The sequence below is a fragment of the Dermacentor albipictus genome, chromosome 1 (genome assembly GCF_038994185.2).
Source record: "Dermacentor albipictus isolate Rhodes 1998 colony chromosome 1, USDA_Dalb.pri_finalv2, whole genome shotgun sequence".
Taxonomy (NCBI): Eukaryota; Metazoa; Arthropoda; class Arachnida; order Ixodida; family Ixodidae; genus Dermacentor; species Dermacentor albipictus.
This window is the reverse complement of record NC_091821.1, coordinates 389,334,130-389,346,866: the sequence shown is the minus strand read 5'-3', so window position 1 is coordinate 389,346,866 and position 12,737 is coordinate 389,334,130. Positions and strand designations below refer to the sequence as shown.

At 48.4% G+C, this 12,737-nt stretch overlaps 1 protein-coding gene across 1 annotated transcript in view; it reads left to right on the top strand.

Annotated features, from left to right (window-relative positions):
* LOC135916997 (ornithine decarboxylase-like) overlaps nucleotides 1–6,981 on the top strand; it is a 110,987-nt gene extending 104,006 nt beyond the window's left edge. The window contains exons 10-11 of the mRNA XM_070536515.1: nucleotides 2,071–2,174; nucleotides 6,518–6,981. Of these exons, the coding sequence (XP_070392616.1) occupies nucleotides 2,071–2,174; nucleotides 6,518–6,889 (476 nt within the window). The 3' untranslated portion in view covers nucleotides 6,890–6,981. The remainder of the gene's footprint in view (nucleotides 1–2,070; nucleotides 2,175–6,517) is intronic.
* Nucleotides 6,982–12,737: the final 5,756 nt, after the last annotated feature.

The following is a 12,737-nucleotide window of genomic DNA, read 5'->3' as shown; positions in this document are numbered from 1 at the left end:
AGCTATCGCAGAAGACGAAAGATCTGATCAAGAAACGCCAATGTATGAAAGCCTCTAACCCTACAGCTAGAATAGAACTGGCAGAACTTTTGAAGTTAATCAACAAGCGTAAGACAGCTGACACAAGGAAGTATAATATGGATAGAATTGAACATGCTCTACGGAACGGAGCAAGCCTAAAAGCAGTGAAGAAGAAACTGGGAATAGGCAAGAATCAGATGTATGCGTTAAGAGACAAAGCCGGCAATGGCATTACTAATATGGATGAGATAGATCAAATGGCTGGGGAATTCTATAGAGATTTATACAGCACCAGTGGCACCCACGACGATGATGGCATAGAGAATAGTCCAGAGGAATTTGAAATCCCGCAAGTAACGCCGGAAGATGTAAACAAAGCCTTGGGAGGTATGCAAAGGGGGAAGGCAGCTGGGGAAGATCAGGTAACAGCAGATTTGTTGAATGAAGGTGGTCGAATTGTTCTAGAAAAACTGGCCACCCTGTATATGCAATGCCTCATGACTTCGAGCGTGCCGGAATCTTGGAAGAACGCTAACATAATCCTAATCCATAAGAAAGGGGACGCCAAAGACTTGAAAAATTATAGACCGCTCAGCTTACTGTCCGTTGCCTACAAAGTGTTTACTAAGGTACTTGCAAATAGAATCAGGAACACCTTAGACTTCTGCCAACCAAAGGACCAGGCAGGATTCCGTAAAGGCTACTCAACAATAGGCCATATTCACACTATCAATCAGGTTGTAGAGAAATGTGCCGAATATAACCAACCCTTATAAATAGCTTTCATTGATTACAAGAAAGCGTTTGATTCAGTCGAAACCTCAGCAGTCATGGAGGCATTACAGAATCAGGGTGTAGACGAGCCATATGTAAAAATACTGAAATATATATATAGCGGCTCTACAGCCACAGTAGTCCTCCATAAAGAAAGCAACAAAATCCGAATAAGGAAAGGTGTCAGGCAGAGAGACACGATCTCTCCAATCCTATTCACAGCATCTTTACAGGAGGTATTCAGAGACCTGGATTGGGAGGAATTGGGAATAAGAGGTAATGGAGAATACCTTAGTTAACTTGCGATTCACTGATGATATTGTCTTGCTTAGTAATTCAAGAGACCAATTTCAATGCATGCTTACTGACCTGGAGAGGCAAAGCAGAAGGGTGGTTCTAAAAGTTCATCTGCAGAAAATTAAAGTAATCTTTAACAGTCTCGGAAGAGAACAGCAATTTACGATAGCGAGCGAGGCACAGGAAGTGGTAAGGGAATACATCTACTTAGTGCAGGTCGTGACCGCGGATCCGGATCATGAGATTGAAATAATCAGAAGAATAATAATGGGCTGGGATGCGTTTGGCAGGCATTCTCAGATCATGAACTGCAGGTTACCATTATCCCACAAGAGAAAAGTGTATAACCGCTGTTTCCTAAGAGTACTCACCTACGGGGCAGAAACCTGGAGGCTTACGAAAAGAGTTCTACTCAAATTGAGGACGACGCAACGAGCTATGGAAAGAAGAATGATAGGTGTAACGTTAAGGGATAAGAAAAGAGCAGGTTGGGTGAGGGAACAAACGCGAGTTAATGACATCTTAGTTGAAATCAAGAAAAAGAAATGGGCATGGGCAGGACATGTAATGAGGAGGGAAGATAACCGATGGTCATTAAGGGTTACGGACTGGATTCCAAGGGAAGGGAAGCGTAGCAGGGGGCGGCAGAAAGTTAGTTGGGCGGATGAGATTAAGTTTGCAGGGACGACATGGCCACAATTAGTACATGACCGGGGTAGTTGGAGAAGTACGGGAGAGGCCTTTGTCCTGCAGTGGGGGTAACCAGGCTGATGATTATGATGATGATGATGATGAACACTATTGTTAGCGGTAGTGATGCTGTCGCATTAGGAGAGGCGGTGGCTGTGTCGATTGAAACAATTTGTCTTCCTTATCATAAGACATTCTCCACACCTCTTGTAGATGTACGTACGTGTAATAGAAAGAAAACCGGGTGCTTCTTGTAGATGTGCAGATGTTGTTTTTTTTTTTGCGCAGGAAAGAGCAAAACTCACCAGGTCGTGTTTATCAACGAATCCCGGGACAACTGCGTATCGCGAAACCTGTATGACTATTTGGATGTGAAAATCTGGCCATTGCAGGTGAGCACACCGTTCCATTCTGTGAGCGTGTATAGGCATTCGGTTCCATTCCGGCTATCATTCAAACTTGATGTGCCTCATCACAGGAAGCCCTGCAGTGACATCGTTGTGCAGGATGAGTTCAGACCTATGAAAATGTCGCTGTTTCAACCGAGAAACGAAGCATAAACTTCGATAGCAAATATTTAGACACTTATACGAAGTAAGGATAGTAGTTTTATCGGCGGTATAAACTTGTGGACATTCGTTAGCTAACTCAATTACCAAGCATGGTGTCACGCGCTTACAGGCAAACATGAACACATTTGACTCACTATCAAAACGCTAGCCTGAGAAAGAGCGGCAGCAGCAGCGAGCGAATTGCCCTTCGTGCTGCCTTACGCTTCAGCCCGAACTAAGCGGCGAGAACATAGTGCCCACGAAGCCGTGAGCCCTCGGCGCCCATAGATTGTATACCCATTGCAGACCGCATTCAAGGTAAGGCCCATGCGGCCACGTTCAGCCGCAGCCAAACGAAGCCGTCACCGGTGTTCAAGCCCCCTCCCTTTCCTTCCCTGCGGCCTTTAATGAAACGGAAGACAGCGCACTTGCTCCTCGCTTTCCTCGCTTACGCGCGCGATATGGAGTCACCATGCTTCTCGGCTCAGTCTCGCACGTTTTCACTCGCGCCCACAGCGTTCAGTGCGCCGCAGCGTTCGCAATTGGACATTATACGGAAAATCACGGCGACGTCGACACCAACAAAAATTCACCTTTAGCGTAAATAAAATTAGCAATAATTAGCAATTAGTAATAGCAATAAAATAAAGCTTGTTTCTGTGTACAAACAGTTTAATGAGACGCAACTATACGGCGCTCGCCCACCAAAACTGCAACTTCATTAGGGCGAAGGCAAAACAGAATGACCACGATCTTTCAGGATTAACGTATAGGCACTACGACAAGGCGGTATTCAGAGACCTGGATTGGGAAGAATTGGGGATAAGAGTTAATATAGAATGCCTTAGTAACTTGCGATTCGCTGGTGATATTGCCTTGCTGAGTAACTTAGGGGACCAACTGTAATGCATGCTCACTGACCTGGAGAGGCAAAGCAAAAGGGTGGGTCTAAAAATTAATCTGTAGAAAACTAAACTAATGTTCAACAGTCTCGGAAGAGAACAGCAGCTTACGATAGGGAGCGAGGCACTTTAAGTGGTAAGAGAATACATCTACTTAGCACAGGTAGTGACCGCGGATCCGGGTCATGAGACTGAAATAATCAGAAGAAAGGAATGGGCTGGGGTGCGTTTGGCAGGCACTCGCAGGTCATGAACAGCAGCTTGCCATTATCCCTCAAGAGAAAAGTGTGTAGCAGCTGCGTCTTACCAGTACTCACGTACGGGGCAGGAACCTGGAGGCTTACGAAAAGGATTCTTCTTAAACTGAGGACGACGCAACGGGATATGAAAAGAAGAATGATAGGTGTAACGTTACGGGATCAGAAAGAACATATCGGGTGAGGGAACCAGCGCGAGTTAATTACATCTTAGTTGAAATCACGAAAACGAAATGGACATGGGCAGGACATGTAATGAGGAGGGAAGGTAACCGATGGTCATTAGGGTTTACGGACTGGATTCCAAGGGAAGGGAAGCGTAGCAGGGGGCGGCAGAAAGTTCGGTGAGCGGATGAGATTAAGAATTCAGGAGAGCACGTTGTTGGGCGAGTCGGTCGTACATACTTAAAGAAGGGAATTGCGCTAAAAAAGACACGGACGAGTAAGGACATGGACGGGCGCAAACTCGCGACTGTCGCGAGTTTGCGCCCGTCCATGTCCTTACTCGTCCGTGTCTTTTTTAGCGCAATTCCCTTCTTTAAGAGATTAAGAAGTTTGCAGGGACGACATGGCCACAATTAGTGCATGACCGGGGCAGTTGGAGACGTATTAGAGAGGCCTTTGCCCTGCAGTGGGCGTCCCCAGGCTGATGATGATGATGACTAAGACGAGAGTCACTTCGCATATCAATGGCACATTGACCAAACTGTTCCCTTAACAAATATGCATTTTACCGCAAGCACAACTTAAAAAGAACTCAGTGCTCACAATGTGCCCCTTCCAATACGCAGCATTGACCTTTTGAGCTACTGCGGAGAGAATAGACAGGCCATGAAACACACTCGTTCGCCTTCCTCTCCATACTTTAGTTTTTGCAAGTTCAGAGCTATTCCTTTGCGTCAGCACAACTTCTATTATGCTTCAAACTTTCAAAGCGAGCATTTACCACAATTTTGTCACTGGAGTGTGGAACAACTTGGAGGACGCTTAAGCTACGCCTTTCAGAGTGGAGCGCGGAAGCGTTCAAAGGTCCCTGACTGCTTCTTACACTTCCCGGCAACTGTAGACTTAATGTTTACCTGGAAACACTGGCGACGAACGCTATGCACGAAGCCGAGCTTTGAGGTTTTTCTTTCTCCTCCTTGGCCTCCACCCGTAGCTGCCGCGGATGCGCGGAGGCGAGCGCCATCTGGCGGTCGCAAGGAGCCGAGCGGGACGCACCGCTCTGTAAACGGCAAAAACACTGGAAAGGGGTTTGTGTTTCAGTTTCCGCGTACCAGAATTATGTTTTACCGGCGCTTTATATCATATCTGCACGTTGTGTGCAAGTCTTGCTTTGCGAATTTTCTGATGCATTTTACTCCGCGAAATTCAATTACTTCAGTAACCCCAGAGTACTTCAATGCTTTGGTAACGCCTATGCGCCAAGCGGAGGGACTGCATGGTTCGGAAGGATGTTTCGCTCACGAAACGCCCGGCGGCGACGCCCGACGCCGACACCACATTTTCTGCGCCACGGCGCCCTTAACACTGTCGCGTTAACATAAGGTTCACAGATGCGATGGCGAAGCAAAGCACCAAACCTTGATTGCACATGCATGACCAGCCAAGCGCCTCAATGGCTCCAAATATTAAAACAATAAAATTACCGACGATTACGTTACTTCCTAATGCGAAATTTGAGCGCAGCAAATAAGCTGTTTCACCTTTTCGATAGATTGAGGCAAAGAAATCGAGCAACACATGTATGCGCTATCACAGAATTTTTTTTTTATTTTTCACACGTATTCCTTTAACAAAGACTCCACTAACAGTTCTTGACAGTCATGAAGGAAGCTTTGTGGTCTGAGAAATAGACTGATATATGTTCGACTTGGTACACCAATGCTTGATTCTCAAAGACGAGATCTATACAAGTGCCTCGCGAGGTTGTCACAGCCGTGGGACGCGTTACGAGCGAGAGGAACGGGATGTTCTCCCGCATAAGTGTTAGGAAATTGCTGTTTGTCTTTATGTCAACATTAAAGTCCCCCACTACTAACATCGGTGTGGATCGATGGACGGTTAATGCGAGTTGCAGGAAGTGCACGACGTCTTTCGTGAGTGCGGTAGCGGACTCACGAAAGCGGTATCAGTCGGTCGCTGCTAGCGCTGGGGGGATGAAAGGGGGGCGGAGCTGGTTACGAGGCCGACGACAACGCCGACGCGAAACCCAGGAACGGACGCCAAAGAGCCATTTGTGTAGCCAGCCCTCCTCCACAGTCTCTCCTCCTCCCTTCCATCATCCTCCCTCGCCCGGAGAGCCGACAGCGCGCATGCGCGGCGGCGGAGCAGATTCGTCGGCGAGCTGGTTACGAGGCCGACGACGACGCGAAACCCAGGAACGGGCGCCAAAGAGCCATTTGTGTAGCCAGCCCTCCTCCACAGTCTCTCCTCCTCCCTTCCATCATCCTCCCTCGCCCGGAGAGGCCGACAGCGCGCATGCGCGGCGGCGGCGGAGCAGATTCGTCGGCGAGCTGGTTACGAGGCCGACGACAACGCCGAGAACGACGACGCCGACGACGACGCGAAACCCAGGAACGGACGCCAAAGAGCTGCGCTCTAAAAAAAAATCAGTGCCATTCCACTTTGCGAAGAAGGATGTCCAGCGAAGCTGTGTATGTGAGCCCCTTCATTACGAACTGCTCCTCCACCGCGGGTCGGCCCGGCATTGCACTATCTTCTGGATCGGCCCATGTATGGGGAGTGCTTACGCCTGCGTCACCTCCGTCGCGGGTCGGCCCGGCATTGCACTATCGTCGGGTTCAGCCCACGTATGGGCAGTGCTTAACGCCTGCTTCACTTCCGCCGCGGGTTGCGCCGGTATTGCACTATCTCCGGGATCGGCTCACATATGGGGAGTTTTTTGCTTACGACACGAAAATTACCTTTGGAGCGTAGAGGTATAAAGCTTCGCTCTAAAAGAAAGCGACATACTACGACTTCTATATTGTTAAATGCGTTCCTTTTTTATTTTCTCACGCAGGAACCCTTCGAGAGACCGCGTGATGTCCCGACCACGGTGTGGGGAGGCACGTGCAACCCAGTGGACTGTATTGAAAGGAAGCCGCTGTTCCACGTGAACGTCGGCGAATGGCTGCTCATGGATAACATTGGCGCGTACTCGCTAAGCAGGGCATCAGGTTTCAACGGCCTGCCGTTTCCGACGGTGCATTACATCGCACCGCACGAAAACGCCAGTGCCGTTCGTCGCATTTTGGATGCTTCTCCTCTGCGCAGCGGCTTCGGCCAGCCAGAGGGTGTGCTCAAGAGACGCCTCCTGATGCAATGGCGATCTGAAGCCGCGGTCTGCGATGAGGCCGCTACAATGGCGCCAGCAGCGGCTCTTCACTGCTGAAGCGACCTGTGCACCTGTACATGAAGAACTAACTTCCATGTATGCGTCGTTGCTGTTTAAACTTAGACGTATTTATTAAAGCACATATTGTTATATGACCATTTTGTCAAGTGTAAAGACGGACCACCACGCCTGGCTGTGAACAGGGTAGCCAAACGGCCTTCAGGCTTTCTAACCCACTTGTTCTTAGTTTTCATTTCCCTCTCTGCCTCTGTCTATCACAAGCACTTAATGCTTCGTACTGATCGGGCGGGGCATTCTCTTGCTTACGGCCTCAGGCCGATAGCGCTTAAAGCGATACACAAGGAAACGCTGTGCCATCTAAGCAAGAAGACCCGCCGTGGTTGCTCAGTGGCTATGGTGTTGGGCTGCTGAGCACGAGGTCGCGGGATCGAATCCCGGCCACGGCGGCCGCATTTCGATGGGGGCGAAATGCGAAAACACCCGTGTGCTTAGATTTAGGTGCACGTTAAAGAACCCCAGGTGGTCAAAATTTCCGGAGTCCTCCACTACGGCGTGCCTCATAATCAGAAAGTGGTTTTGGCACGTAAAACCCCAAATATTATTATTATTATCTAAGCAAGAAGAATAAATGTAATCGATAGCTCAATGTTCTGTACGTTACAACCGTATGAAGCAAATAGTGAAGCCAGAACCATGCCTAAATATGTGTCCTTTGTCGAATTGTCTCATCTCTGGATGTATTAGCGTTGATGGCTTGCCATGACCGTTTTTAAACACGGCAATTTTGCCTACCGTCATCCTTAGCACATGTGCGTTTCTCTCCAAGCATCGCCAGCATCTGGGCATAAACGAACGGGGAAAACACATGCAATTGCGGCGTAAGTATCCTTGTGCCATAAGGTACAGCGAGCACCGGCTGTCACATCGCAGTGCGACACAAGCTGCCTCTGCAAAGGGCACATGCAGGTAGCGTGGCTTCCCAGGTGGTTGATGGCTTTGTATGTCATGGCCTTGTGTTGCTTTGCTCCAAAATGCATGCTTCATCCCCGCTACGGCAATGCTATTGCGCACACCACATCGGGGGATGGTTCAGAGCGTGTATATAGATGATAGGCGCGAGTAAGAGAGGAAAGGCGACGGGAGAAAGTCGTTTTCACCCTACACCTGGATGGATGGATGGATGGATGGATGGATGGATGGATGGATGGATGGATGGATGGATGGATGGATGGATGGATGGATGGATGGATGGATGGATGGATGATGCTTGATGGATGGATGGATGGATCGATGGATCGATGGATGGATGGATGTTATGAGCGTTCGCTTTGGAACGGGGTGGTGGGTTGTGCCACCAAGCTCTTGCTATTATACTGCCTAATGTCCTACCTAGGTTAAACACTAAAAAAAGAAACAAAAAATACTATAAACCCCCACAACCAAATTTTCTGATCCCCTATTGCGAACTGTGCTTTCGTAAGTCTCCGTTTTTTTGTCGTTTCCCTACTTTTGTTCTACCTATTCTCCAATCGCCTCTTACTAATCCCTGTTGTGCACATGTTTACTTTTCCAATGCTCTCGCTTAACCAAAGGGCCTGATGGAGGCCAGTGGTGCCTAAATCAACCGCTGGGTGGACGTCTTCACATTCTAAATAAACATGCTCCATAGTTTCCCTAGCTTTACCGCACTAGCACCGCGTCGAATTTCCACAATGCCCAATTGAGCTCCGTGGCCGTTGCCACCTTAGCCGCTTGACAGCTGTAATTATCCGTGACTCCCTCCAGAGAGAGAGAGAGAGATAGCAAAGAGAGGAAAGGTAGGGAGGTCAACCAGACCAGCGTCCGGTTTGCTACCCTACACTGGGGGAAGGGAAAGGGGTACAGAAAGGAAAGCGGGATAGAGGGAACACTGTGTGTGCACATAGCAAAGCAACTGGAAATCAGTCAAGGCCAAGCAAGAGCTCCGTCGATACATTAGGCTGCCGTCATTCTGATGTCTGAAGCTAATCTTGGTGCTTCCCCGTAGCTCCATAGCCAGTGAAGACCAAGGAGCCGATGGGCATCAGCAGCATACGTTGCAGTGTGTAGCAGTATCTTGTTAAGCTAAACCCCAGCCTTCTTGACTATAGTGCGAATAGAATGATGCGGGTGAGTCATGATGCTTACGCGAGAGTTGCAAGTACTGAATTGAGAGCATCCAGCATTTGCATTCCTCACGGAGTGCGCAGGTTATTCAAAAGCATTGGAAAAGTATTCATCAGAGACCGGAGCATCATAACCACTTGCTGGTCTTCAGGCAATTTGTCAGGAACCCGTGCAGTGGATTCTATAGCCGTGCGCAGCTATATCACTTGACGTGGCTCCGGCTCCGGCTGTGACATTGGCAGCAGCATCGGTTGCGGCGTCGCTTGTGACTTTCAATGTTGTTCTGGCTTAGGCCATTGCTTTAGTAGTGCGGACCAAGTTGTATTGTTCCCCGCCGTGGCCTTGTCAGATTTAGATGGAATTGCGCCAGGCCTAGGAGGCAGCTGAGGAGGTGTTGTCGAATGGGGCGTAGTCTTCAGAGAGGCATCAGCGTTCTTTGAAGTGCGACGGCGTCATGAGCGTCGCTTTCTAACGGCCGCAACAGCTTCCCGACGAGACGAATGGACTCTCGCCATCTGCTTCAAGATCGCGTTTTCCTTCTTCGTTTTGGGGCAGTCTTTCGAGGAAGCATCATGGGACCCAAGGCAACTGGTGCGCTTGAGAACCGTGGCTGCACAAGAGTCTGCAGCGTGTGGATCGCTGCTGCATGAGCAAACTCTTGGGCCCTTGAACGCGGCGCTCACGTATCCCAGCCTCACACAATTGCGGCATTGTAGTGGCCTTGGGATGAATGGTCGCACAGGGTGTCGAAAGTGGCCCGCCTTGACGTGCGAAGGGAGAGTCTCGCCCTTGAAATTAATTTTCACACAGCGGGATGTGCCGAGGCGATACACATGTGTTATGGCAACGCCATCAACGGCAGGCTTCTCTAAAATTGGCAAGTCGGCGCTGGAGATGGAGAGGTCTACGTCGTAGATGAAATAAGTAGTGGAACCACTGTTCTGGGGGATGTACGAGCGGAGCTTAACGCGACCTAGTTCTGCAACTTTAGTCAAATTTCTCAGCGCAATCTCATGTGTGTCGTCCATAGCCAACACATTTTTTCGTTTGTTGACTCTAACGTCTGTTACCTGATGTGGCGCCACCGCCTCAAATTTCACCGACACGGACTGTCTGTTGAGTCGCCTCAGGTGGTCCGTAGCGAGTTCTGGTACAAATAGAACCGTACTGACTGCGGTATTCTGAGTTGGTCGTACCGCTGGCGTGCTCGAAGACATGGATGCCCTGGTGAGGTGTCTTCGTTTCATCTTGCGGCTCCGCACAAGCTCGAAGGCGTCATAGGAAAGTCCTCACTGCTGAGTGAGTAGACGCTGGTGTCGTCGCCGTCGGTGTCGCTCTGAAGGCCGCTTCGCTTCCTAGACGCAGCCACCGCTGAAGTCGCCATCTCCGGCAGAGGAACGGGGACGTCAACTTGCATCCACGCAATGACCCATGCCGGCTCTCCAAAGATGTATGCAGAAATAAGAAGAAAACAGCTGGGCCTGTCTTGTCATGTCTTGTCTTGTTTCCTCAACAGTGGCGCGTGCCCACGATGGGGGATTGACCAAGAAGCAGGTGGTTTTCCGTATGCTTAAAAGTAAAGCGAAACTATATTTCAATAGTGAAGCGTGGGACGATAGAACTGTAATTTAGAAGTGTAATCAAAAACTGTTACACTCCTCCCAGAAGCAGGACACTCCTCCCAGGACACTCCTCCCAGAAGCATTGGAGAAACTGCGGCGCTTACCTTTCTACTAACGTGTGACGCCAGAGGGGACGCAGAAAGAACTGCAGAGAGGAGAAGAAGGAGAGGGTAGAGAAGAGGCAGTTCTCATATAAGAAAGAGGGGAGCTGACGTGAGAAGGCACGGAAATCCCACTACTATACGACAGCGGTTACGGGGAAACAGGATAAGCTTAAGTTCAAGGTACGGTGCAGTACGTTGCTGCTATTTCTGAAAAATGAGCGCCATGCAAATATGTCAAGCGGACAAATTTCGCAGGGTGGGCAGAATCAGAGCCTCATTAATTAAAACGCACCGCAGGGTCCAGGAGGCACTACTGATGCGGTCGACCATCAAATCATTACTTCTGCGCCGGCCACGTAAGCTTTGCCGCTATGGCATTGCTAGAGCTCGTGGATTTGATCGCAGTCGTGGCAGTCGCATTTCGATGCAGGCGAAATAGAAAGCACACGCGCACTTAGATTTTGCGATACGTTAACGAACATCACGGTGCCAAAATTAATCCGGAGTCCGCCACTACGGCTTGCCTCCTGATTCGAGTGCGTTTTTCACATGTTCAGCCCCATAATTCAATTCAAGTTTAATACTTCTGCCACAATGCGATGTGCCATGTGACGAAATGACAACGCCCAATCCTCTCAGACTTCATAAAATATGGCGCACAACAACGGCTCACGCTAACACCTCTCCGTTTGTTCTGTGTATTGCGCAAACAGCAGTGGTGCATGCAAGGTAACGTCTAACATCAACTCACCCCTCTCGTGTTAGCCTAAACGTCGAAGAAATTAAGCTTTAGCCGTCAACACTTACGCTAATTATTGTCGATCAAAGCGTCCAGCACGGAAAGGTTCGCTTGCATCGATTACCACAGTGAGTGGGTTGTGCATAATTTTTTTTTATTTCAGGATTTCACTCTGTCAGCGAGTTCTTGGACTGTTAGTTCACCATCCCCGTGAACCGTGCTTTAGTGACTGACCATTTCTGCGATCAGCATGGAAACACAAAGAAATAAGAGTGCAACACCTTTTGAGCATGAGGTATGGCATTTGTCATCTGTATGGACCCCTTTCCTTCACAGAAATCTTTGGACGCAAATTTAATCAAGCTCACGTTTACTGGCGCCATTTTAACTGTAAGTCGATCGGCTTCGTTGGTATGTAATTGCGCTCATTTGCAGCACTCTTTCGTAGAATCGCACAATCTCTGCTTTCCACCTTGACAACTCACGGACATAAATATTGTTCCTTTCAATAAGGACCTGGTTTCAACAGGCAGCCTTATATGAGTTTCATGGAATTTTCAAACTAAACGTAGTTTTACAATTAGTCAGACAGCATTACAATCCTAAAATTGCGACCCGCCCGACACAATGTCTTCGCTAGGTTGAAACTAAATTACCTGTTTTTAGTATTTCCTTTTTAAGAAGGTCTTGTAAATTTTAGCAAGGATCTCATTTCTGCGAAGCGTATTTATCAACGTTAAATAAGCATTGTATTTCAACTGAAGCCTTTAAAAACGCCAATACGAAATATATGTGAGTCGCTTCAATGGAATCCCTGTAACCACCATTTTCCGATGTTGCATAAACACAACACTTCAGCTGCACTGCACAACCGTTTAGTTCCACGTTAGCGTAGTGAGTTAAGCAAAATTGATTGGGCCATATAAGCTACCAGAATATTGTTTTTAAAGGTCTGGGCGCTTCTGAAAAGCATTCTGATTGGTTGACACATCACTCCAGTACAAGGTTGCAGCCTCGAACACACTAGCTCAGGCAGAAATCAAATCCCTTTTATTTCACAATATTATTATACACTTTCATCATTTAAACACCCACAAAGGTGCAAACGAATTTTTCCGTGGGTTACGCCTTCTTTTGAGTGTTTATCGACATCCCCAAAACAAATAGTGTTAAAGGAAAACATCCTTCTATTGCACTAATGCAAAAAGTAACGACTAGAACACCTTTGGTGCACGCATGAAGGCGCATATGACGCTGTAGGCGCATATCGCATA